This window comes from Hyaena hyaena, unplaced genomic scaffold, assembly GCF_003009895.1.
Source record: "Hyaena hyaena isolate Hyena2069 unplaced genomic scaffold, ASM300989v1 scaffold_585, whole genome shotgun sequence".
NCBI lineage: Eukaryota > Metazoa > Chordata > Mammalia > Carnivora > Hyaenidae > Hyaena > Hyaena hyaena.
Window position 1 is genome coordinate 777289 of NW_024081217.1, and position 27133 is coordinate 804421.

A 27133-nucleotide genomic window follows, 5' to 3' on the forward strand; every position below is an offset into this window, starting at 1 on the left:
AGAAAACCAAAGGAATTATGGAAAATGTTAATACTTAGTAACTATAAGTGAAGGGTATATGTGTATTCATTCTATCCTTTTACCTCTTCTGCAGGTTTGACACTTTTCAAAATAAAAGGTTGGAGAACCAAAAGAAATGGGAGTTAAATTTCCCAACCCTCTTTCATTTAAGGAATCCTTTCAACAATAATTGGCCCCTTCTTTACTGAGAATTATTTCTAATATAAATTTATGACAAATGAAGACATTTGCAAACATGATCAAAATATGATACAACTCAAAAAAACCTGTTCATTACTTTATGCCAAAATACTACGTATGTCAAGAATACTTGAGAACAGGGGCGCCTGGGTGGCTTAGTCGGTTAGGCGTCCGACTTTCGCTTAGGTCATGATCTCGCGGTTCGTGGGTTCGAGCCCCGCGTCAGGCTCTGTGCTGACTGTCAGCTCAGAGCCTGGAGCCTGTTTCAGTCTGTGACTCCCTCTCTCTCTGACCCTCCCCTGCTCACGCTGTCTCTCTCTCTCTCCTAGAAATAAATAAAACATTAAAAAAAAAGAATACTTGAGAATAGTTATTATCTAACCTGAAAACAGAAATATCAATATGTAAGGTCACCAAGAGAAATATCAAGATTACTTAGAAATCACTTAGACCTTAATGTGTGCCTTTTATTTAAGCACTTCTTCAAATGTCTTATAAAAATTAATTTTCACTGGGCACGGGGGTGGCTCACTCAGTTAAGCATCTGACTTTGGCTCAAGATCATGATTGCAATTTGTGTGTTCAAGGCCTGCATTGACCTCTGCACTGACAGCACAGAGACTGCTTGGGATTCTCTCCCTTTCATTCTCCATCCCTCTTGTCTGCTCACTCTATATCTCTCTCAAAATAAATAAAAGGGCACCTGGATGGCTCAGTCAGTTAAGCATCTGACTCTAGCTCACGTAATGATCTCACAGATCATGGGTTCGAGAACCGCATCAGACTCTGTGCTGACAGCCAGCTCGGATCCTGTAGCCTGCTTCAGATTCTGTATCTCCCCCTCTCTCTGACCCTCCCCTGCTCACGCTGCCTCTCTCTCTCTCTCTCAGAAATAATAAAACATTTAAATAAATAAATACGTAATAAACTTCAAAAAAATTGTCTCTTGGGGCACCTGGATGGCTCAGTTGTTTGAGTATTCAACTTCAGCTCAGGTAATGAACGCACCATTCATGGGTTGGAGCTCTGCATCAGGCTCTGTGCGGGCAACTCAGAGCCTGGAGCCTGCTTCGGATTCTGTGTCTGTCTCTCTCTCTGCCCTTGCCCTGCTCACACTCTCTCTCGAAAATAAATAAACATTAAAAAAATGTTAATTGTTACTCATTGAAAAAAATAATAATTTTCACTATAATGAATTCGATCCACTCCAAGATAATGCACTATAATAAATACCTGAAAATACTATTTCAACCTCTTAAATTGGTCATTACATTTGCTTTAAGCTAAAAAGAGTAGGAACCAATCCCAAAAGCAATCTTACCTTGATAGGCATTCCAGTACAATGTAAACCAAAGGGAAACAGACAAGTTTTTCCTTTCAGTCTCTGGTATCCTACTGCAAACTACAAAAAGAAAAATAAATTTAAATTACAAGTTTAAATGCTAGATGAATATAGAATGTTGACTGTTCAAGAAGATCATGGATTCAGATTTCCTTTTCCCCTCTTCCTTTAGAAGGAGTCATTCCCTGGAGTACCTGGGTGGCTCAGTTGGTTAAGAGTCCAACTCTTGATTACTGCTCAGGTCATGATCTCAGGTTCGTGGATCAAGCCCCACATCAGGCTCTGCACTGACAACGTGGAGCCTGCCTGGGATTCTCTGCCTCCATCTCTCTGCCCTTCCCGACCCCACTCAAAAATAAATAAATAAATATTAAAGGGAAAAAAAAAAGGAAGTCATTCCAAAATTCTTTTTTACTGTCTTTTCACCAAAAGCAATTACTTATGACCACGCATAAATAATTAGAACCCTGCACACATACACACAGCACATGCAAATTAAATATAAGAATACTTTAAGTAAAAACATAAAATTTATGCTTAAAATTCAGGAATCCTAAGTTCACTTAACAGGAAATAAATTCTATACATGCCATTTTCTTCAAAATAGTGTTTATCAAAGACCCTCCATCCCATTATGTTAAACACAGAGGAAACATTACCTCACATTTGGATAAAGAAAATGTGTGTCCCAAATGAAGGCGCCCATTCATATACGGATATGGGAAGGTTACAAAGTACTTGCCCTTGCTGCAAAACAACCATGAGAAAAACAAAGTACAGAAAAGAAAACGTTAAGTTCCTTTTAAAATGAGGAGGTAGGGTGAAGAGAAGGCTTACTACAAACAACTTGTTTAAACTTTATTATTCAAAAGACATTTAAAAGCAGATATATGAATCTGGAAATTAAAAGCCCTCTGAAATTGAAACTTACTTTTGATTCAGAAAAAATAGGATATTTATAGTTAGATATTAAAGAAATAAATATTCTTGTAGCAAACACTGAAGGTCTAACAAGCTAAAATGCGGAGTAAAAATAATTTACTAAAGATAATTTTAATACTCTTAGGAAACCGGATTTATTTAATATTTTCATGATTAAATGAGATTTGCCTTCATAAGATATATATAGAGCAATTCAAAGCCCATCAGGTAAAATAAAACATTCTCAGTATTACGTGACACATGGTAAATTAAGTTAAAAAGCACTTCTCTAAAGCTTTTTAATTTATACTATATTACCTTCTCTTATAAACAAATGTATAACGTACCTATGTTAAGTTACAAAGCACAATAAAATGAATGCCTGTAAACACACTATCCAAGTGATGGGCCCCCTGAATCTATATGGTGTGCTCCTTACCCCTCCCCTCTACTTTTGTCATACCCTTGATTTTGAATAGGGGGTATCTAAGTCTGTGTCCTTAAACAATGCATCACTTTTATTTGCTCACGTGTAAGCTTCATTAAAAATTATATACAGGGGCATGTGGCTGGTTCACTTGGTACAGCAAGCACCTCTAGGGTTGGGATTTCAAGCCCCATGTTGGTGCAGATATTACTTAAAAAAACTTTTTTTCATTCAATGTTAATTTCTAAGTTCTTCACTTCATTTTCTTTCACAGAACAAAGCAGCTTTTTCAGTTCACTCTCGGTAACTTTCCCTGAAGTTGGCCAAAATTCTGGAACCAACAAAAGCTATAAAGTATAACATCAGAGACTATATCACAGTGACACTCTTAATTTCTTTAAAAAAAAAAAAAAAAAACTCTTAAAAAAAAATCCAAATTCAGAGTCGCTTGAGTGGCTCAGTCAGTAAAGTGTCCGACTTCAGCTCAGGTTGTGATCTTACAGTTAGTGCCTTTGACCCCCACATGGGGTTCTCTGTTGTCAATGCAGAGACCACTGTGGATCCTCTGTCCTCTCTCTCTGTACGCCCCTGCACATGCACACTTTCTCACTCTCAAAAATAAATAAACATTAAAAAAAAAAAAATCCTCTAGGGGTGCCTGGGTGGCTCAGTCGGTTGAGCGTCCGACTGCAGCTTAGGTCATGATCTCACGGTTTGTGGGTTTGAGCCCCGCGTCGGGGTCTGTGCTGACAGCTCAGAGCCTGGAGCTTGTCTTCGGATTCTGTGTCTCCCTCTCTCTCTGACCCTCCCCTGCTCATGCTGTCTCTCTCTCGCTCTCTCTCAGAAATAAACAAAAAATAATAATAATAAATTTTTTTAAATTAAAAAAAAATCCTCTAGAGGGGCGCCTGGGTGGCTCAGTCAGTTAAGCGTCCGACTTTGGCTCAGGTCATGATCTCACGGCTCGTGGGTTCGAGCCCTGCGTTGGGCTCTGTGCTGACAGCCAGCTCAGAGCCTGGAGCCTGTTTCAGATTCTGTGTCTCCATCTCTTTCTGACCATCCTCTGCTCACGCTGTCTCTCTCTCTCTCAGAAATAAATAAAACATTAAAAATTAAAAAAAAAAAAGAAATAGAAGAAAAAATCCTGTAGAGTGTTGCTTAGTAGCAAGGAAGATATCTTTTGAAATCAGAAAGTCCTAAAAAGTAGGGGCGCCTGGGTGGCTCAGTCGGTTGGGCTTCTGACTTCAGCTCAGGTCATGATTTCACGGTTTGTGAGTTTGAGCCCCGCGTCGGGTTCTTTGCTGGCAGCTAGCTCAGAGCCTGGAGCCTGTCTTTGGATTCTGTGTCTCCCTCTCTCTGACCCTGCCCTGCTCATGCTGTCTCTCTCTCAAAAAAAAAAAAAAGTCCTAAAAAGTAGTCCAGGCCCTGTCAATTCCTAGCTAAGCAACCCTGAACTGGTTACTGAGCTTCCCTGTACCTCAGTATCCTTATCTATAAAATAAGGTGGGTGCCCTGTTACTTGACCATCTGACTTCGGGTCAGGGCAAGATCTCACGGTTTGTGGGTTTCAGCCCCGTGTCGGGCTCTCTGCTGACAGCTCAGAGCCTTTAGCCTGCTTCTGATTCTGTGTCTCCCTCCCTCACTGCCCCTCCCCTGCTTGTGCTCTGTCCCTCTCTGTCTCTCAAAAGTAAATAAATACTTAAAAAATATATTAATAAATAAATGAATAAAATAAAATAGGGATAAAAATACTGCTAACCTTAAAGGGTTACTAAAAAGATTAAATGATAACGTGTATATTAAAAATGGCCTATTTCCTAAGCTTTTGCATAATGACCAATAAGTTTTTCAGATTAGCTACTATCATAATTATTGTCAATGCATTTCATCATTGTAACAAGAACATTTTTCTACATTTCAACGTATCTGAAATTGAGATGCATCTTATAATTGATGCACACATTTGTTACAGTACTGTTTGGGGGCAGTTGATTTTGTTTTTGTTTTTCCCTAGTATCATATCATTATCTGAGGCTTGTCTTATAATTGATGCTTAACACTAAGGCAATATAGTATTTATGAAATAAGATCTTTGGGGCACCTGGGTGGCTCAGTCGTTTGGGTGTCCAACTTCGGCTCAGGTCATGATCTCACAGCTCATGGGTTCGAGCCCCACGTTGGGCTCTGTGCTGACAGCTCAGAGCCTGGAGCCTGCTTCAGATTCTGTCTCCACCTCACTCAGTCCCTCCCCTACTCACTCTGTCTCTTGTCTCTTTCAAAACAAATAAACGTTTAAAAAAATTTATTTTTAAAAGATCTTCAAATACAGAAACTCTTGAAAAAAATTTTTTTAAAGAGTTGGGCCTGTTTTTTTCTTTAGTTTTTTATTTATTTATGAGAGAGAGAGACAGAGAGAGAGAACACACGCAAGCTAGCAAGCAAGGGAGGGAAGAGAAAGGGAGACAAGAGGATCTGAAGAGGGCGCTACATTGATGGCAGAGAGACCAACGCGGGGCTCAAACTCATAAACCACGAGATCATGACCTGAGCCAAAGTCAGACGCTTAACTGACTGAGCCACCCAAGTGCCCCTGAAACCCTTCAAAATTTAATACTTCGTGTCTTTGGAAATAAGTAGCACCATAATATCAATCTCTGATAGAATGATCTCATTTTATCAGTCAGGGAAGACAAAACTTCAAAACATTCTCCTTTGTCTAAATATGAAAAACAGTAGTTAAAAAAAAAAAACTCTTATGTAAAAAAAAGTCCTTTAAGAATTCTGTAGGAGGGGTGTCTGGCTGGCTCAGTCAGTAGAGCATTGAACTTTTGATCCCAGGGTGGTGAGTTCAAGTCCCACAGTAGGCAGAGCTCACTTAAAAAAAAAAAAAAATTCTATTGGAAAAAAAATCTTACTTTGAAATCCAGAAAGTAAAAGTTACCTCCTTCAGCCCGTTTCAGACATTATAAATACTATCTGCCTTATCCTTTCCACAAAGGGTTTCTGTAGCCAACAATGTGGGGAACACAGGTGTTCAACATCATAAAGTATTACTCACCTAGTCTGGTTCTCTATATTAGATGCATTAACCTCAAACACTTTCTCAGTATCCCATTTCTCTTGGATTTCTTTCTCAATCTTCTTCAAAAAGTCCACTTTGGCTGTTCCTTTTCTTTCCTAATAGACACAAAAGAGGTACCACAATCCACTCTATACTTAGTCTTACTTGAAAAAGAAAAAAAATAGGTTCACACAGAACAAGCTGTTTACTGAAAGGCAATTTTTTCATCATCATCATGAACTTTAAACAAACAAGATTAAAAATCAGTGTTATCAGGACCCGTCTACTTTAAACATCAAAGGGATTAGTTAATGAATTACTAAAATACATAAAGAGCTTTGAAATACTTTTGTTAAATCAGACACCGAAACAGATACTGTTCATATTTAGTTAGGATAGTTCCTGTTCAGTTAAGATGCATGAATACTTGGCTGGTATTCAGCACAAGATCAGGGTGCCTGGGTGGCTCAGTTGGTTAAGTGTCTGACTTTGGCTCAGATCTTGATCTCGTAGTTCGTGAGTTCGAGCCCCATATTGGGCTCTGTGCTGACAGCTCAGAGTTGGAGCCTGCTTTTGATACTGTGTCTCCCTTTCTCTGCCCCTCCCCTGCTCATGCTGTCTCTCTCTATCTCTCTAAGGAATAAACATTTAAAAAAAAAATTTTTTTTTTTAAAGAAAGAGAAAAGTACAAAATGGCCAAGCTGCAATTATGCCCAATCAAAGAAGGATGCTGAAACCCAATGGGAAGAGGCTGAGGAAGAGTTAGTCATCTGCATGTGTTTCTCAAGGCAACTGATGAAGAACTTCTCTTCAAATTGGTTAATAGACTATTAATATGAAATTTAAATGAAACAAAGAAGGGCAAGCATGTCTCTAACATATCGGCTGTACCAGCAACATTGCCATCATTCCATAAGCTCCCTGTGGATGAAAGCAAACGCACAAAAACATGCATGATCGTTCTACCGCTGAAAAAAAAAAAGGTTAGAGCTTCCTTCTCAGTTTACGACTCTGTGAAAAACAACCAGATGCTCTAAAAGCAAGTGAGCAAAAGCTGGAGTGGAATGGAACACTTATGGAACAGAAGTGTGAAAGCTGGATGCTAATGGACCATACACAAATCAAATTCTGTTTTGGAATTTAGTACTAGTCTCTACAATTGTATTTTCTGGTAAAGTTATCAGAACTGAAATTAGATTTTGCTCCCCTTCTTACACGTGAACACTTCCAGATTCTGCAAATTTTCAAATGAGGAAATATCTACTCATACCTTTTTTTAAAGATTTTTTTTTAAGTAATCTCTACACCCACCATGAGGCTCAAACTTACAACCCCAAAATCAAGAGTCACATGCTCTACCAGCAGAGCCAGCCAGGTGCCCCTGGGTTCTACTACACAAGACGACCTTGCCAAGTTACCTAATGACTGGGGCGCCTGGGTGGCTTAGTTGGTTAAGCGTCCGACTTTCGCTTAGGTCATGATCTTGCGGTTCGTGGGTTCGAGCCCCGCGTCGGGCTCTGTGCTGACTGCCAGCTCGGAGCCTGGAGCCTGTTTTGGTCTGTGACTCACTCTCTCTCTGACCCTCCCCTGTTCACGCTGTCTCTCTCTCTCCTAGAAATAAATAAAACATTTAAAAAAAAAAAAAAGTTACCTAATAACTGCAACTCAGTCTCCTTTAATAGTGCCTCTCTTTGTCCTTTCACCCAACAATTTAAAAAAATGCTTTCCATTGGGGCGACTGGCTGGTTCAGTCGGTAGAGCACGCAACTCTTGATATTGGGGTCATGAGTTCAAACCCCACACTGAGCATAGAGTTCAATTAAAAATATATATTTAGGGGTGGGTGCCTGGGTGGCTCAGATCATGATCTCACAGCTCATCAGTCTGAGCCCCACATCAGGCTCCACGCTGACAGTGTAAAGCCTGCTCGGGATTCTCTCTCTCCCTCTCTTTCTGTCCCTTCCCTGTGCCCTCTTTCTCCTCTCTCTCAAATAAACTTTAATATATATATATACATTTATATATCTAAACATATATTTTATATTACTAAAAAACGTGGGGTGCCTAGCTGGCTCAGTCAGTAGAGCATGTGACTCTTGATTTTATGGTCATGAGTTCAAGTCCCACATTGGTTATAGAGCTTACTTTAAAAAAAAAAAAAAAAAAAGTATGCTCAGGGAGCCTGGGTGACTCAGTTGGTTAAGTGTCTAACTTCGGCTCAGGTCATGGTCTCTCAGTTCATGAGTGCAAGACCCACATCAGGCTGTGTGCTTACAGCTTGGAGCATGGAGCCTGCTTTGGATTCTGGATTTTCCTCTCTGCTCACACTCTGTATTTCTCTCCCTCAAGAACAAATAAACACTAGAATAAAAATTTTTTTAATTTTAAGTTTAGAAAAAGCATGCTGTCTCTCTCTCCAAAATAAATAAACATTTAAAAAAGGGTTCTTTTAAAATATTTTTAACATTTTATTTATTTCTGAGTGAGTGAGAGAGACAGCGTGAGTAGGGGAGGGGCAGAGAGACAGGGAGGCACAGAATCTGAAGCAGTCTCCAGGCTCTGAGCTAGCTGTCAGCACAGAGACCGACAAGAGGTTCGAACCCACGAACAGTGAGATCATGACCTGAGCCAAAGTCAGACGCTTAACCGACTGAGCCACCCAGGCACCCCTAAAAAAAAGTTTTTTAAACTCTCTCTCTCTGTCCCTCCCCAACTCTTACGCACGCTCGCTTGCACGCGCTCTCTCTCTCTCAAATAAATATTTTTAAAAATTGGAGCACCTGAGTGGCTCAGTGAGTTGAACATCCGACTTCAGCTCAGGTCATAATCCTCTAGTTCATGAATTCGAGCCCTGCCTCAGGCTCACGCTGTAGTGCAGACACCGCTTCAGATCTTCTATCCACCCCCCCCGCCTCTCCCCTGCTGGCACTCTCTCAAAAATAAATACATATTTTTTAAAAAACTAAAAAAATTTTTTAAAACTTTAATTTTTTTTAAAAAGGGGGCACCTGGGTGGCTCAGGTGATTAAGCATCTGACTTCAGCTCAAGTCATGATCTCACAGCTGGTGGGTTGGAGCTCCACACTGGGGTCTGTGCTGACAGCTCAGAGCCTGAAGCCTGCGTTAGATTCTGTGTCTCCCTCTCTCTGCTCCTCCTCTGCTTGCACTGTATCTCTCTCTCAAAAAGAAATAAACATTTAAAAAAATTAATATATATCCATACACATATATTTTATATTACTTTTAAAAAAAAAATGGGATGTCTGACTGCCTCAGTCAATAGAGCATGTGACTCTTGATCTCGGTTTTATGAGTCAAAGACCCACAATGTATGTAGAGCTTACAAAAACTGCTTTCACGGTGCCTGGGTGGCTCAGTTGGTTTAGCATCTGACTCCTGATTTCACCTTAGGTTATGATCTCATGGTTTGTGGGATCAAACCCCGTACTGGGCTCTCTGCTGAGTGTGGACCCTGCTGGGGATTCTCTCTCTCCCTCTCTCTCTCTCTCTGTCTCTGCCCATCTCGACTCACATTCCCTCCTCCTTGCTCTCAATCAATCAATCAATAAGTTTTCTCACTGTATCAAAAATACTGGATTCTTAGCTACTTTTTAAATGGCTACACAATTTTGAGCACTTTGCAAAGAGGGATTTTGTGCAATCAAAAAAACTCCAAACTTAACACTATTTCTCCAAGAACCATCTTAAATATACTTTGTGTATTATATAATAACCAATATTATTTAAATTAAGATTTAATACCCATCTACTAAAAGGCATCCGCTCTGTTGTACTATTTTGTTTCCTATATTTTAAACCGAAGAATGGTTTCCTACTTTTTAACTACGTTTAAAATAGGAGACAAAGACAAGCAACAGAAAGATGAAATATCTGCTTAAGGAGGAGGTAAAATGACGGATTAAAGGAATAACTTTGCCACAGAGGCACAGAAGAAACGAGAAAGGTTTCCATACTTTGAAAAGTCATGGAGACATCTGGCTGGCTCAGTTAGTGGAGCATGCAACTCGTGATCTTGGGGTTGTGAGTTCCAGCTGTGTGCTCGGTAGAGAGACTACTTAAAAATAAAATCTTAAAGAGGCACCTGAGTGGCTCAGTCTATTAAGTATCTGACTTCAGCTCAGGTCATGAGCTCACGGTTCGTGGGTTCAAGCCCCTCACTGCACTGGGCTCTGTGATGAGCCTGGCTCTTACTGCCCCTTCCCTGGTCGTGCACGTGTTCTCTCTCTCAAAAATAAACATTAAAAAAATTGTTTTAATAAAAACTACTCTGATATGAAAAAAATTATAGTTTGCTATATATAAATTCAATTATAAAATAAAAACTAGTATCCTATCAATGCTATCACATGTTTATTGTCTTACACACTTCATTACTGGTAAGATTTCCTCTGGCAAGAGAAAACTTTCTTTAGGGGAGATGTTTGCAAAAGAAATTTTCTAATTAGTTTGCACTCAGGGGTAGCACAAAGATTAGGAGACTGGGCTCCACACTGAGTGTTATGTGGAAACTAATTTGACAATAAACTATTTGTAAAAAAAAAAAAAAAAAAAAAAAAAGGAGACTGGGCTCCAGTGTGGGACCAAATGAATTCTAATTCTTCCTCTAAGTAGACCTGATGCCTTTCCCCATCAATAAAATGGGGATAATAATAGCATCTACTTTTATAGGGTTGTTCTGGTAAAAATTATGTAAAACACTAATGGCACAGAATAAGTAATCAGTACATTTAATTATTTTTTATTGTTACTTGTTCTTTCTAAAGGGAGTTCTTATTGAATTCTTCCTATGAAACTAACTTTAATGTCAGCCCAGTACCATGACAGTGTAAAACATGAATATTTCCAGAGGCCAAGAAGTAAGTAAACAATCAGATCTACCAGAAATATTGCCAGTTCCTTATATAAGACCTAAAATGAAGAAAAATATATTAAAGTCTTCCAAACTGAAAAGCTCATTCCCATTAACACCAACGAAAAAAAGAAAGAGAGAGAGAGAGAGAGAGAGAGAGAGAGAAAGAAAGAAAGAAAGAAAGAAAGAAAGAAAGAAAGAAAGAAAGAAAGAAAGAAAAAGACAGACCTGCAAATTCCACATCAGCTAAGGATATCATCATGGGGGAGAGCAGATGGTGGGGAGGCACTGAGGAACTTGGAACAGCAGAAAAAGCCCTGGACCAGGAATCAGAAGGCATGTTTTTCCTGGAAAGCAGGATGGCACAGTGACTGAAAAATGAATCAATCCCTTTGAGGTCTAATCATTTTCATCCTGTCCTAGTTATGAGAAGTCAGACCTGTTAGGTAAGCTCTCTAAGCCTGGGGTTCTTCACCTGTGAACTGCAAAGTGCCTACCTCGAATAGATTAGTGTGGAGGCTCAATAAGACAATTCAAATAAAATGCTAAACACAAAGCATGACAAATAAGAAATTTTAGTTATTGATATTATTGATCCCAACTCTGCTAGAATTCCAACTCCAGTAATTCCTCAACCCCACTAGGTCCTACTGACCATGACCTTTTTTCACTAATCCTCAGGCGCCTACCACCCTACGTCCTCTTTTCTATTCCTTAAATCCATCTGTATAATCCTTTGCTTTTCCCTTTACCATTCTTGCCTGGCAAAACTCCATCCCTTCTATCCACCTGCTCTGTTCCTTCACGTGGGCAGCTCAAAGTGGCAACAGATAAGCACTCAACCATGTTCACTGGCCTCAATTTAAATTCATGTCCACTTGGGGCGCCTGGGTGGCTCAGTCAGTCAAATGTCCAACTTCAACTCAGGTCACGATCTCACCGTTGGTGAGGTTGGTGAGTTCAAGCCCCGTATGGAGCTCTGTGCTGACAGCTTAGAGCCTGGATGGAGCCTGCTTCAGATTCTCTCTCTTCCTCTGTCTCTCCCCTTCCCCTGCTCACACTCTGTCTCTTTCTCTCTCTCAAAAATAAATAAATGTTATGGGGCACCTGGGTGGCTCAGTTGGTTGAGTGTCTAACTTTGGCTCAGATCATGATCTTGCAGTCCGTGAGTTTGAGGCCCGCATCGGGAATCTGTGCTGACAGCTCGGACCCTGGAGCCTCCTTCAGATTCTGTGTCTCCTTCTCTCTCTGTCCCCACCCCCTCACTCTGTCTCTCTCTCTCTCTCTCTCTCTCTCTCAAAAATAAATAAACATTAAACATTTTCTTAATAAATAAATGTTAAAAAAAAATTTTAATTCATGTCCACTAATATCAAGTGATGTCAGCAACACTAATTTCTGAAATCCACTTAGTTACTCCTTCTCCTAGACTAGCGCTTCTCAAACTTTAATGTGGATGCTGTCCAATACAGTAGCCACTAGCCACACGTGACTTAATTTTACAGTTATGTTACAATTCAGGCTTTCAACGGCACTAGCCACATTTCAAGTGCTCCATAGCCACATATGGCTAGTGGCTACCCAATTAGTGCAAATACAGAAAGTTCTATCGACAGAAAGGTCCTGGACAATTGTTTTAAACTTTCTCCTCTCTCCTCAAGCCTCCAGCACTTCCTCTTCCATCCTTATTCCTAGCTGATAGCCTTCTTTCTTAATTCAATGAGAACACGAAGTGAACAGAACATTTTCACAGCCTCCCTCATCGCATCTACCTACCCACATGCCTATGTACCTATATAGTCTGTCTTCTTTCCTGTTAACTATAGATGAGTGTGGTCCTGTTTAACCCCTCCACAGATGCACTTGATCTCCTCCCCTCTGTTCTATTCAGGAACAGCACCCCAGCAATCATCCTTTTCCCACATCAATGTTTCCTTCCTACGAGCCAATTTCCATGAGCACACAAGTATTGGTAATTTCTTCTGTTTTTAAAAAAAGAAAATAAAGTCCTCTTTTGACCTTCATCTATTACCTCAATCCTCTGCTCTCCTTTATAAAATACCTCAAGACTTATCCATACTCATTATCTCCAGTCCCCTTCTTCCCATGCCTTCTTGAACCCAGCAGCCTTACATGACCTACATCCATCCACCCATCAATATACATCACATACACTATCATTAACTCCAGTATCACTGGATACAGGACCCTCCTTGCTTTTCACTCAGCGTGGCTTCTGTCCAGAAACCTTTTCCTCAATGGAGCTGCCTGGCTTGCTCCCTAACCTCCTTTTTGCCACAACGCCACCTTCTTAGCAAAGCCTTTCTTGATCACCGTTTTAAACCTGCAACCGTACCCCACCTCACACCTAAGAGTCTCCCCTTCCTGCTCTATTTTTTTCTACAACACTTACTGTCACCTGGCTATTTTGCCAAATATTTTACTATATAACTCTCTCTCTCTCTCACACACACACACGCCTGTAAACGCCATGAATATAGAGAGTTTAGTCTGTTTTAAAAGGAAGCACTCAATAATTTTTATGTTAAAAGAAGGTACAAGGTTACCTACTTCTCTCTCTCCAAATGGGTTTTAGACACTTCAGTAAAATTAAAACACATAACACTAAATAGTGTGTAAAGTTAAAGATACGAGTTCCGGGCTCAACAGCTAGCAAGAAAAGGCATATCCTCACAACATGCACACCTTGAGCGTGGGGGTCAAGGCGTTCCCTTTCTTTAGAAAAGGATTTTTCCCTGTAGGACAACGGCTACCACATGGAGCCCCCTAGCTTCTGGCAAAAGCAGACATCAGCCGGGTTATAGGCCGGGCTGAGCGGACTCTGCTCCCGCCGGCACTCACCGCCATGGCACCGCCCAGCCAACTCTGCAACCTACGACAGTGACCTCGGCGATCCTCCCAAAGCAGTGATCACAACCTTTCCCTTCCGTCGGGGGGCAGCCAGGCTTCTCAGTTCCCTAGAGCACACACTTCACACCTGATGAGGCAATCGCCCGCTCACAGCGAACGCTGCCTCGTGCATCTCCTCGCCCGCCGGGAATTGTAGTTTCCAGATCACTAGAGCCCCAGTCCAGCAGTCACCTGTCGACTACAATTCCCATAGAGGAACTAAGGGCTACCGGAAATGACCCACCAGGTCACGCGGCGGTGACAACGGTAGTGACGTCAGGGGCAGGTTGAACTACAAAGTCCATGAGGCTGTTCGAAGTCGCGAGCGCGCCTCCGGTCCAGTTGCCTGGCCTTCAACCTTCTCACCCCGTGGCGCTGGGTTAAGGTGTCTGTCAGGATGCCAGGATGCACGGGTTATTCGTCTGAAGTGACCGAAGTGCTAATTATGGCTTGCCATTGTGCATAGATATTTAATGCTGTCAGTGGCATCCAACAGCCCAGGAGTCAGACATTTTATAACCATTTATTAACAATCTCTATTTTTAAGCGTGAGGCTGGCAACCTACCGGTTCCAATCCAAGCCCATTATTTCAACTGCTCTGCCATCCAAGGCTGAATTGTCCCGTAGGGTAGTCCCGTGTGGCTATTTACGTTTAAAATAAAATGCAGGAAAAGTTAAAATTAAGTTCTTAAAGGGCACCTGGGTGCCTCAGGGTTAAGGTTCCCACTTCGGCTCAGGTCACAGTCTGGCCATTTGTGGGTTGGAGTAGGGTTGGAGCCCCCAGCCCAGAAAAGGGCTCTGGGCCGACAGCTCCAAGCCTGGACTCTCTGCCCTTCCCTGGCTCAAGCTCTGTCTGTATCTCTCTCTCCCTCCCTCTCTCTCTCTCTCTCTCTCTCTCTCTCACACACACACACACACACAAATCAATAAACTTATAACTTATTTTTTTTTTTTAGTTTAAAATTTATTTCTTCGGCCGCACCCACCTTTTGAGTGCTTGGTAGCCCATGTGGCTAGTAGTTACCATATCATTTGACAGTGCAGATTTGGAACATTTCCATCATAGGAAGAAAGATGTATTGATAAGCAACGATGCAAGGCTTTTACTTTCTGGGGTCAGATTAGGTACTCTTGCATGCACTTATTTATTAATTCAGTAAATATAAAGCATCTGCAAAGCACTTTGGGGATGGGGGTAGGGTGCCCAGCTCAGAACTGTGTCTTCCTAAAGAACTAAGGGAAAGAAAAAATGTCTAAATAGTTTCATAAATTAATGAATTTAAAATTATATATGTGCGTGTATTGACATTTTTCAACAACTACTTTTATTTTATTATTTTTTTTTTTTTACAAATAGTTTATTGTCAAATTAGTTTCTACATAACACTCAGTGCTCATCCCCAAAGTGCCCTCCTTCATGCTCAACAACTACTTTTAAAATAAAAATTTAATGATGGCCTAACAATGCCTGGCACATGGTATGAGCTCAATAAAATGTGTTGGATGAAAAGGAGTTAACGAGAAACCTTAGGCTACAGAGAACCAACCAGTGGCTCTCCTGCCTCCAGGCTTGCTCATACAAATACTCTCCATCACTATTCATATCTTCTTACTTTAGCAACTAACAGTTTAGACATACACTTAATTTTAACCAAGTCTGGGTTAAATGTCCCCTCCTAAATCTTCCCTGAACGACACTCTTCCTGTCTTCTCTTAGGAAGTTTCTCTCATTGAATTTAATCGCCTATTTATTTATCGCTAGACTGTAAGCTCCTTACAGCAGAGGCTGCCTTGCAGAATCTGGCACATAGTAGGTGACTAATAAATATTTATTGAACGAATATTGGGGCGCCTGGGTGGCTCAGTCCATTAAGCATCCGGCTTTGGCCCAGATCATGATCCTGAAGTTTGTGGGTTCCAGCTCCGCATGGGCTTTATGATGACAGCTCTGACTGAGCCTGGAGCCTGCTTCGGATTCTGTGTCTCCCTCTCTCTCTGTCCCTTTCCCACTCATGCTTGTCTCTCTCTGTCTCAAAAATAAATAAATGTTTAAAAAAAGAATCCTCATCCTCCACAGCTCCCATAACTATGCTTATAGTCTTCTGTTCCAATTCCAATTCTGCCCTTATCAGTACTATTTGTCATCTTTGATTCCTCAGCTTCCAACTCAAGTTGGTAACTGAAATTATTCATACAATACATATTCATTGGTTACCTCCTGTGAACCTGACATAGAGCTAGGGTATAGCAGGGAACAAGACAGAAGAAAAGGGTAAACAAGTTGTTATGTAATTACAAATGATGAAAATTATGGAAAGCCTCTCCGCTAGTTAAATGCCCCCATCCCTTATTCCTTATTAGCCTATTCCGTATTTAAGGAACTAATTTTTTTTGAAGGATCATTTAGATTCCATTAATTTAACAAAATTTAATTTAGTTTCTACTAAGTATAAGGCACTATGCTAGTTGCTGGAGATAACAGCATTTGAACAAGACAGGAGCAGTCACCTCCAGCCTAGTGGAAGAGGAAAACATTGAAACGAGTGGAGAGATGGGAGCCTGCGGAAGTGTTTTATGTGAGGACATAGGACATGGTCCTGTTTATGTAAAGAAGATCACTCTGAAGGATTGGAAGAAGGCAAAGGTAGAAGCAGGAGGCTATTGGCGATTGTCCAGGTAAAAGGTGAGGATGGTTTGCACTATGGTAGTGGCAGTCAAGGTAGAGAACAGGAAACACATTCAAGATGTATTAGGAGACTGCAATTTGTTACACCATAGTAATATGGCTTTTTGATTGAGAATTGTTGGCTCTTTGCTATGCCATGTGGAATACCTTTTCTAGACAAATGAAATTGGAAAGGCAGCATGGTGGATAAGAGTTCAGGGTCTGAATCAGACTGAGTTCATCAATTATAGCTGGGTGACCTTAGGCAATTCAATTAACCACTTTGTAAAATAAGGGTCATAAAAGTAAGTACCTCATAGGATTTCTATGAGGATTAAAGAAATAATATGTATATAATACGTATGCGTATAATAATACACATATACACCAAAGTACATATATATGTATGCCTGGCATATAGTAAGAACTTTAAGATGTCAGCTATATTGATTATTATTTTAGGAAAACTGGTCTATAAACCAGTCTGGTGTATTTTAAGGCTGTTTAAAATAGAAAAGCTTACCTGTGCCCCATTTTAATCTCTTCCCTAACGTCACTGAGCTACTTATCACCATATTATTGTGTGATATACCTTCTCTGACGGTCAGACCATACTGGTCATTCTTCAAAACTCCACAACAGAACTAATTTCCTATGGGTTTTTTTTTCCAAACTCACGCCATCAGTCACTCTACTAAATTCAACTGAATCACCGCTTCTCAATTTAGATTCATAAAGCTATAATTAGCTTTGGCTTGTCTCTGAGTCCCTTTGTATTTGTTTTTCATGCATATTTACCTCACTTCCTTATCTTGAGAGGACAGAGTCAGAGGAAGGAATTATGGGCACTTTTTTTAAAGTTTATTTATTTTGAGAGAGAGAGAGAAAGCATGCACAGGGAACGGGCAGAGAGATGGGGAGAGAGAGAATCCCATTCAGTCTCCATGCTCTCAGACCAGTGCGAAGCCCACAGCAGGGCTAGAACCCATGAACCATGACCTGAGCCAAAATCAAGAGCCATACACTCAACGAAAGGAGCCACCCAGGGCACCCTGGGACACTTCTTTTGATACTTCAGTTCCACAGGCATGCAGCACTCAAAGAATAGGTTGTCAGTTCTCTGCCCTATTAGACATCATTTCTACTTAAATTGTTTTTTTCCTACATTAATGTTCTTTTTTCTTTTTTTTTTTAGGTTTATTTATTTTTGAGAGACAGAGAAATAGATCGTTAGTGGAAGAGAGACAGAGAGAGAGGGAGACACATAGTCTGAAGCAGGTTCTAGACTCCGAGCTGTCAGCACAGAGCCTGACGTGGGGCCTGAATCCACGAACCATGAGATTAGAATCTGAGCCAATGTCAGATGCTTAACCGACAGAGCCACCCAGGCGCCTCTCCTACATCAATGTTGTATCTTTAATTTTATGCTTTCTGAATGGTGAACAGTTTTGTTTGTTTGTTTGTAATGATACAAGCAATGAGTATAAAGAGAGAAAGGAAGACTCCTTCTTGGACTTATGGGCTTTGTTGATCTTGAGATTGCTCTATGTGCAGTCTTTGAAAGTGAATGGGCAGCAAAGAAAGAGTGTGTGTGGTGGTTGTGCTCACAGGATTTGAAGTACGGTGCCTGGGTCTAAATTGAGACTCTGTCCCATGCTAGTTCTGTTCCTTCAACCTTGGGACTCTGGATTCTCGTATGTAAAATGTGGATTATGATAACCTACCTCTTGAGCTTGCTGTGAGAATAAAATGAGGTACACTAAGCAAGGTGATAAGCCCAATACCTGGTTAATAGTAAGTGAATGCTCAAGAAATACTAAACTAAAGAGAAGGAAGGAAGGAAGGAAGGAAGGAAGGAAGGAAGGAAGGAAGGAAGGAAGGGAATACAGAAAGCTAGTTTGATCAATGTCATGGTCTGAATGTTTGTTTCCCTCCTAAAATTCATATATTGAAATCCCAATGCCCAATCTGATAGTATTAAGAGGTAGGGACTTTGGGGAGTGTTTAAGTAAGCACGATGGAGCCCTTATGAGATTAGTGTTTTTATAAAAGAGAACCCAAGTGAAACAAAACAAACAAAAAAGGGAAACCCTTCCCCCTTGTGAGTAAACAAAGAGAAATGTGGGACCCAGAAGAGGGCCGTCACCCAGCCATGCTTGCACCTGGATCTCCTACTTCTATTCTCCAAAACTATGAGAAATAAACTTCGGTTATTTATAAGCTACCCAGCCTGTGGTGTTTTGTTGGAGCAGCCCAAATAGACTAAGATAGTCATTTAATAAATGGAAATTCTAAACTGGACTGACATGAGCTAGGAACAAGTAGCCATGTTAATTAGGGAGACTTTGATGTTTAGACAAATGAAACCAAATCTTAGGAAGCCTTGATGTTCAGACAAATGTAACCAAATCTGAGAAGCTGCACTTCTCGGGTACTAAAATTCTGAGAAACTCTGTTTCTCAACTGAAACTTTCTGTTACAATTTCTGTTGCCTAGATTTCTCTTAAAGCACTGATACTAGTGATTTTCAGGAATTAGCAATCCCTCACTCATGCTATATCACTCCAGAGTCAGGACCCACAAGCTTCAGCCTGCCATCTTGTCAACATTCCATAGAGCATTACCAGCTATGTCATGGGCTCATATGGGAAACGTGACACCTGAGTCATCAAAACACTGCTTGTAGTTCCTAAATAGCCTACTTATCCATATGGTCACCAGCATTACCATCGCCATCACGGAGCAGTCCTAGGGTTCCTTAAAGAACTGAAGGAAAGAGAGAAGGAAGGAAGAGAGGGAGGGAGGAGGAAAAGAAGAAAGGGAGGAGAAAGAGCAAAGAAAGAGCTAAAGACAACTAATTACATATTACTGAGATTCCAGTGTTAAGGACTATATTTTTAAAATTTACTTTATGCATTTATGATGTTTAAGATTCCTATTTTTGGGTTAACTGGGTGACTTAGTTGGTTGTGTCCAACTTCAGCTCAGGTCATGATCTCACGGTCCTTCTGTGGGTTCGAGCCCCACATCAGGCTCTGTGCTGACAGCTCAGAGCCTGGAGCCTGTTTCAGATTCTGTGTGTTTCTCTCTCTGCCCCTCCCCTACTCACATTCTGTCTCTCTCTCAAAATAAATAAACATTAAAAAATATTAAAGATACCTATTTTTACACTATCAATGAAATATTATAGCCCTAAACCATATAAATTTGCAGCACAACCATTGTCCTACTCTTCTTTTTTTTTCTTGTTGATTTTTTTTTAATGTTTATTTTTCAGAGAAAGAGAGACAGAGCATGAGCACAGAAGGGGCAGAAAGGGGGAGACACAGAATCTGAAGCAGGCTCCAGGCTCTCAGCTATCAGCACAGAGCCTGACACAGGGCTTGAACTCACAAACTGCAAGATTATGACCTCAGCTAATGTTGGATGCCCAACTGACTAAGCCACCCAGGTGCACCCTTCCTATCCCCATTTTTAAAAATTTTTTTCTGGGGCACCTGGGTGGCTCAGTCGGTTAAGCAGCCGACTTCGGCTCTGGTCATGATCTCACAGTTCATGGGTTTGAGCCCTGCATCGGGCTCTGTGCTGACAGCTAGCTTAGAGCCTGGAGCCTGCTTCAGATTCTGTATCTCCCTCTCTCTCTGACCCTCCCCTGCTCACGCTGTCTCTCTCTCTCTCTCTCAGAAATAAATTAAAAACATTAAAAAAAATTTTTTTCTTCTTTTTTTCCTAACAAACTGGTGAGGTTCTCAACATCTTGGTATCCAGAAGTCAGTATCTTTCTCTAGATGCTCTTCTATATAATGTCTGAAAATGTGGGCTCTAGTGTTAGCCTGGCTTTGAATCATGGACACCCCCCTTTCCTCTATTCCAATATTGTTGTGTGACCTTGGGCAAATCACTTGGCCTATCTGGGCCAGTAACTTGATGATAATAGTACTCACGTAGTAATAGTGTTGTGATGTTGTCATAGTCATTTATTAGTACTTACTGAACATCTATTACCTACCAGGTTTTGTTTTCAGTGCCAAGGAACAAAGAGGACAAAATCTTTGACTTCATGAAAATTCATAGCCTAGTTAGGACAAGATAGAGAAAATGAATAAATAAAAAAAATGTCAGACCATGATAAATGCTATGAAACAGAATTGCATGCTAGAAAATAACTAGAGGAGGGAAGTCAAGGTGTTAATTTAGATGGGAAGGTCAGGGGAGGCCTTCCTAAGGAGGGGCTATTTGAGCTGATAAGAACATGTCAAGGATGCAAATATGTGGAGTGCCTGGGTGGCTTAGTCGGTTAAATGTCCGACTTTCGCTTAGGTCATGATCTCGCGGTTCGTGGGTTCAAGCCCCACGTCGGGCTCTGTGCTGACTGCCAGCTCAGAGCCTGGAACCTGTTTCAGTCTGTGACTCCCTCTGTCTCTGACCCTCCCCTGCTCACGCTATCTCTCTCTCTCTCTCCTAGAAATAAATAAAACATTAAAAAAAAAAGATGCAAATATGTATGGAAAAGATTTCCAGGCAAAAGGACCAGAAAAGCCCTGAGGTCAGAAGGAGCTTGAAATGGTTGAGAAACCTGGGGCGCCTGGGTGGCTGAGTCGATTAAGCATCTGACTTCGGCTCAGGTCATGATCTCACGGTTCATGGGTTTGAGCCCCACGTTGGGCTCTGTGCCGACAGCTCAGAACCTGGAGCCTGCTTTTGATTCTGTGTCTCTCTCTCTGCTTTCCCCTGCTCTCTCTCTCTCTTTCTCTCTCTCTATTTTGAAAATAAATAAACATTAAAAAAAATGGATGAGAAGCCAAAGATACTTTGTGCTCACTCCCCTCTTCTCAAACATCCAGCACCACCCCCTACGTATTCTTCTGAATTGAACTCTGAGTTCTTAATTCAGTAAATACATAGAAGCAATCAGTTAAGAACATCTGTGAGTTACATTTACTACATGTACCACCATACCTCCATCAACACGTGCTCTTTTCTCCACTTCTCACAACTGGACCTCCTATTAAGACCTACATGGGGCGCCTGGGTTGATCAGTCAGTCAGTTAAGCATCCAACTTGGCCTCAGGTTATAGTCTCATGGTTGATGGGTTTGAACCGTGCATTGGGCTCTGTGCTGACAGCTCAGAGCCTGGAGCCTGTTTCAGATTCTGTGTCTCCCTCTTTCTCGGCCCTTTCCCTGGTCACGTTCTCTGTCCCTCTCTCTCTCTCTCTCTCAAAAATAAATAAACATTAGAAAAAAAAAGATCAGGGCGCCTGGATGGCTTAGTCAGTTAAGCGTCCGACTTTCGCTTAGGTCATGATCTCGCGGTTTGTGGGTTCGAGCCCCACGTCGGGCTCTGTGCTGACTGCCAGCTCAGAGCCTGGAGCCTGTTTCAGTCTGTGACTCCCTCTCTCTCTGACCCTCCCCTGCTCACGCTGTCTCTCTCTCTCTCCTAGAAATAAATAAAACATTAAAAAAAAATTAAGAAAAAAAAAGACCTATACTACGGGGACGCCTGGGTAGCTCTGTCAGGTTAGGCATCCACCTCTTGATTTTGGATTAGGTCGTGACCTCACAGTTTTGTGAGTTCTAGCCTGGCTCTGTGCTGACAGCGTGGAATCTGCTTTGGGTTCTCTCTCTCTCTCTCTCTCTCTCTGTTCCTCCCCTTCTTGTGCTCTCTCTTTCTCTCAAAATAAATAAATAAGCTTAGTTTTTTAAAAAGACCTACATGATATTTGCACACTAAATCCCATTCTTTTTTTTCCAAGTAAGAGATTTTATTGTTGCAGTTGCTTTCCTCACTTCTCACATCAGCAGATTTTTCTTTCTGCATTACATCATGTTCCTCTGAATTCATACATAGCATCTCACCTAATGCAAGCAGACAAACAAGAGAAAGAAAAAACAGAACAAAATGCCTTCTATCCCACAATGCCTTCCAGGCCCTTTGTTGCTCCTCCGTACTCCCCTTTAGAGTAAAACTCTCAAGAGAACTGTCTTACTGTCTCTAATTCCTCTCCTGAACCTATTCCAATCAGGTGTTTATTATCTAAACTCTGTAGAACAGTCCAGGTCATCAGTGATTTCCACACCACCAAATTCAGTGGTCAATTCTATATCTTCATCTTACTTGACCCAAGAACTATACAAATGGTACAGTTGAAAACTCCGTCTTTCCTAAGATAAATTTCTTCTCTGTGTTCCTGCCTCACAGCCCTGCCTTTTTCTGTTTATTTTACTGAAAAACTAACTCACTTTCTTCCTAAATAAAGGAATACCTTAATGGCCTTTCTAGATATAGTTACTTCTTAGATAATATTATCCAAGACCATGGCTTTACTTTTATTTTTTCTAACAAAGCTGTTTAAATTTTTTTTTTAAATTTTAGAGAGCGAGAGAGAGTGAGAGTGTGCCCATGAGATGGGTAGAGAGGCAGAGAGAGAGAGAATCCTTTTTTTACATTTATTTATTTTGAGAGAGAGAGAGAGAGCGTGCGCACAAGCTGAGGAGAGGCAGAAACAGAGAGAGAGAGAGAGAGAGAGAGAGAGAGAGAGAATCCCAAACAGGCTCTGCACTGTCAGCCCAGAGCCTGACATGGGGCTTGAACCCAGGAACCGTGAGATCCTGACCTGAGCCAAAGTCAAGAGTTGGTCGCTTAACTGAGTAAGCCACCCAGGCACCCTTAGAAGCAACTGTTTTTTAAATTGAAATACTTGTACAGTCATATGCAGCTGTAAGAAATGCTAGAGAGAACTTTTGCATGCTTCCCAGTTTTCCCCAATGGTAATATTTGTAAAACCATAGTATAATATTACAATCAGAATATTGACATCAATACAAGTTTTATGCTTATTCATTATACATGTTTGCATGGGTATATACATATAAATTTGATTCTTCTTTTTTTAAATGTTTATTCATTTATTTTTGAGGGAGAGAGAAGGAGAAAAGGGAGAGGGAGGCTCTGACAGTGCAGAACCTGATACCGGGCTCAAACTCATGAACCATGAGATCATGACCTGAGTTGAAATCAAGAGTCAGACACTCAACCAACTGAGCCACCCAGGCACCCCACATATGAATTTGATTCTAACAATGTTATCACCTCTGTGTCTACCCCCATAGTCTAGATACAGAACACTTCCAACTCCACAGGGATCCCTCATGTTGCCCCTTAAGAACTACACCAACTTTCCCTCTATACCCTCATCTTTGTCCTCCATTCCTAAAATTACGTCATTTAAAAAATGTTATGTAAGTGGATCCATACAATATATAACCTTGAAGATTGGCTCTTTTTCCTCACACAGCCTAATTCATCCAAATTGTTGCATATTATCAATAGTTCCCTTCTTTTGCTGAGTAATATTCCATGGTATGATGATATGTATGTATTACAGTGTGTTTAACCATTCACATGTTTGAGGTCATCTGATGCTGATTCCAGTTTTGGGCTATTGTAAACAAAACTGCTGTAAGTACTTGTATGCAGGTTTTTGTCTATAAACATGTTTGGATTTCTCTGGGATAAATCCTCAGGAGCATAATTGTGGGGTCATACAGTAGCTGCATTCATGTTTAGAGATAATACCAAACCGGTTTTCAGAGTGGCTGTACCATTTTGCCTTTTATCTTAGCCATTCTTACAGTTACGCAGTGTGACAGAACTTAAAAAAAAAAAAAAACCTTATAACATAGTTTCCTAAGAAAACAAATCTACATTTCCATAACGAAGAGAGACAATTCCAATTGACTTGCTATTTTTCTGCTAAGTCACCTTGCCTTTGCATAACCAACATTCAAGTGACATTTATTTATTTATTTATTTACTTACTTACTTGCTTACTTTTAGGTAGGTTCTACAACCAGACCAATGTGGGGCTCAAACTCACCACCCCAAGATATAGAGTTGCATGCTCCACCTACTGAGCCAGCCAGGTACCCCTAAGTGACTTTTACTGAAGACACTTTTCTCTGAGCCAGATGGGCTGCAACTGGTGATCCAGACTCAGGAGGCACTGATATTTTGATGGGTGTGTTTTAATCAGATAATTACCATAAATATACAGAAATGAGAGCGGCTGTTTGTAACTATGAACTTCCTTGTTTGAAATCCTACCAAAGCTTTGTCTGATGACATTGTGATTATAAATTTCACAGAAATTTAAATCTGAAAAATTACTCTCAACTTCTGTCATCATACATCGGGACAGCTCTTAGCCACAGGGTAGGGAATAGGACAAAAAAAAAGTGGACAAATCCACTCTGATTATGGAAGGCCCATCTCCCTCTGTCAACACTTGTGTGAAACTGCATAGTTAACAGTTCTTCCTGGTTGAGGCGCAGTTACCCTCAAGCCAAGAAAGCAAACTTAATTTGAATCAGGATGGCTTAGATGTGTATTCTTCTTGTAGTCACTCTTTCTTTTCAGTGCCTTGTATCGATAATCTCTCTTAGATAAATTGGCATCCCTTTCTCCTCCTGTGAAGATAAAGCTGAGAGAAAAGTCAATCTTTGTCAAGTATCCACTTTAACGTCCACTTAACTAAGGAAAGAGCATTCATTTGATATTACTCTTACTCTCTATTATCCCAAGAACAGTGCTTAATAGACGGTAATGGGCTCAATACATATTTGTTGAATGAATTTTGAATGAACCACATAGTTAATATTTCAGTGTTTGCTAGTGAGATATTTAAGCAAAGGCTATATGTGTGGGCTTTGTGGCCAAAGACACATGGTCAAGGCTGGGTCTTTCCACTCATTAGTTTCATGATCTCTCTGGGATGCAGTTTTCTCATCTGTGAATACTGTTTACTCTACAGGGGTGCTGTGAAGATGAGAAGCAACAACACATTCAAATATTCATCACAGAGTCAGCATAGAGTCTGTATTCAACAACTGTGGCTCTCATTATTATTTACAATACATGACTGTTTGACTACTGGAATCTGAGCTCCCAAAAGGAGGGATCGATATAAATGGATGTAACTTTTCAAACATTTGTGATAAAAGCAATTCCTGTTCCATTTCTATCACACTGTCAAGTTCTTTCCTAGCCTTAAGCCGAAACATATCACTTTTACACTTAAAAAAATTTCTTCATTTTTGGATAACACTTCATCCATGCAGTAAGAAGAAGTGAAGGAAATGTGGATAAGCATAACGAAGGGGAGGAGGAGAGAGGAAAGAAGAGGCAACAGTTGGATATGAGAAAGCTCTGGAATTGCTGTAAGAAGACCTAGATGCAAATTCTGCCTCATCTACAGATAAGTGTAATTCTGGGTAAACCACTTAGTCCCTGGCCTTGTTTCCTTATTTGCAAAGTTAAGGAGGTGTCAGTGAAGGGGTTCATTAGATGATTTCAAGGTGCATTTCACTTTTATTACTCTATGTAAGGGGTCCACAAGCTTGCTTCTGTATATTTGTAAGGTAACAATGGCTTTTACACTTTTAAATGGTTTTTGAAAAAGATCGAGAAAATAGGTTGTGACATTTGAAAATTATCTAAAATTGAATAAAGTTTATTCAGACACGGTCATAATCATCTGTTTACATATTACCTATGGACAGTTTCATGCCAAGAGGGCAGAGTTGAGTAGTTGCCAGAGACCATATGGCCCACAAAATAAAGGAGATATTTAGTATTTAGCCCTTCTGAGAGAAAGTTTGCTTTTTCCTTTTCTATATGTGTAAGCATACCTGCTGATTTGGGGCTGGCCCATCTCTTTTACATGAGGTTTGCGCTCATCAGGTATTTTTCAAAATATTATTATATTGCACAATCCCACACACTGTTCAGTTTTCTAAGAGGAGACTGTTTTGCTCACCCTTGGAATCTTTAGTGCCTTACAGAGTGCTAGCACAGAGCAGGTGCTCAGTATTTGTTGTTGAATAAGCATTCTACGACCAGTGCCAAGCTAGTAATTTCAAAACGTCAAAAGGAAATTTTTGATCCAATACAAACTAAGTTGCCTAATTTTGGAATTTCGATTTGAAAAAACATATTTCTAAAAACTTTTTTGCTGACGAAAATTCTTCCTCCAAAAAAACCTTACTGAATTTTAGATATCCAGGGAACAGAGTATTTAAAAAAAATAATAGATTTTTTTTTCTAAAGAAAGCATGTTTTTAAAATACTGGTAAAATTGTAATGGCCTCAGCCTTTCACAGCGGTGCGCCACGTTTTAAAAATGACGATTACTGGAGTCCAAGGAATGGTTGTCGGAAACGTTCTGCGTAACTTAAGCAGAGCGGCGAAAAATACAAGCATGTGTGCTGAGCAAAATGATTGTGTAAGGAAAAATAAGTAAAATTTTGCATTCTGTGCAATGTGCCGAACGTGAACGTATTGCACGTTGTGTTGCAGATTTACTACAGCTGAGTCATTTCGGGACACAAGTGTGTTTCCAGGAAAAAACGAGAGGAAGGAACCAGGCTGAGGGGCTTGCCGGGTTCCCCCAGGCACTCCCAGTAGCAGATACCGGTATTGCGCGGCGGGCGACGGCGTGGTCAAAAAAGGCGCTGCGGCCCCTTTAAGAGGCACAGCACCTTCTCCAAGATACCATCTTGCACCAGGAGTTCACGTAAGCTCTCTACCTACCTTGCTATAGCCCTCCTCCTTAACTGGGTACGGCCGGCCGGCGGGGCGAGCGAGCTTTTTCATTGGCTCTGCGCGCACGGCCCTCTTATTTCTATTGGTTATTGCGCCCGCCACTTGGCGCTATCTCCCGCCCGCCTGAGCCGTC

General features: G+C 40.8%; 1 protein-coding gene across 2 annotated transcripts in view; it reads right to left on the minus strand.

The window, feature by feature from the left end:
• Positions 1-13853, minus strand: part of LARS1 (leucyl-tRNA synthetase 1) — a 72293-nt gene extending 58440 nt beyond the window's left edge. The window contains exons 1-4 of one of the 2 annotated variants that reach the window (XM_039256694.1): positions 13685-13853; positions 5950-6068; positions 2203-2290; positions 1523-1603 (exon numbers count right to left, since the gene is read on the minus strand). In XM_039256694.1, the coding sequence (XP_039112625.1) occupies positions 1523-1603; positions 2203-2290; positions 5950-6068; positions 13685-13690 (294 nt within the window). In that variant the 5' untranslated portion in view covers positions 13691-13853. Of the gene's footprint in view, positions 1-1522; positions 1604-2202; positions 2291-5949; positions 6069-13528; positions 13602-13684 lie in introns of those variants that run through there. The other variant, XM_039256695.1, reaches the window with a different exon arrangement.
• Positions 13854-27133: the final 13280 nt, after the last annotated feature.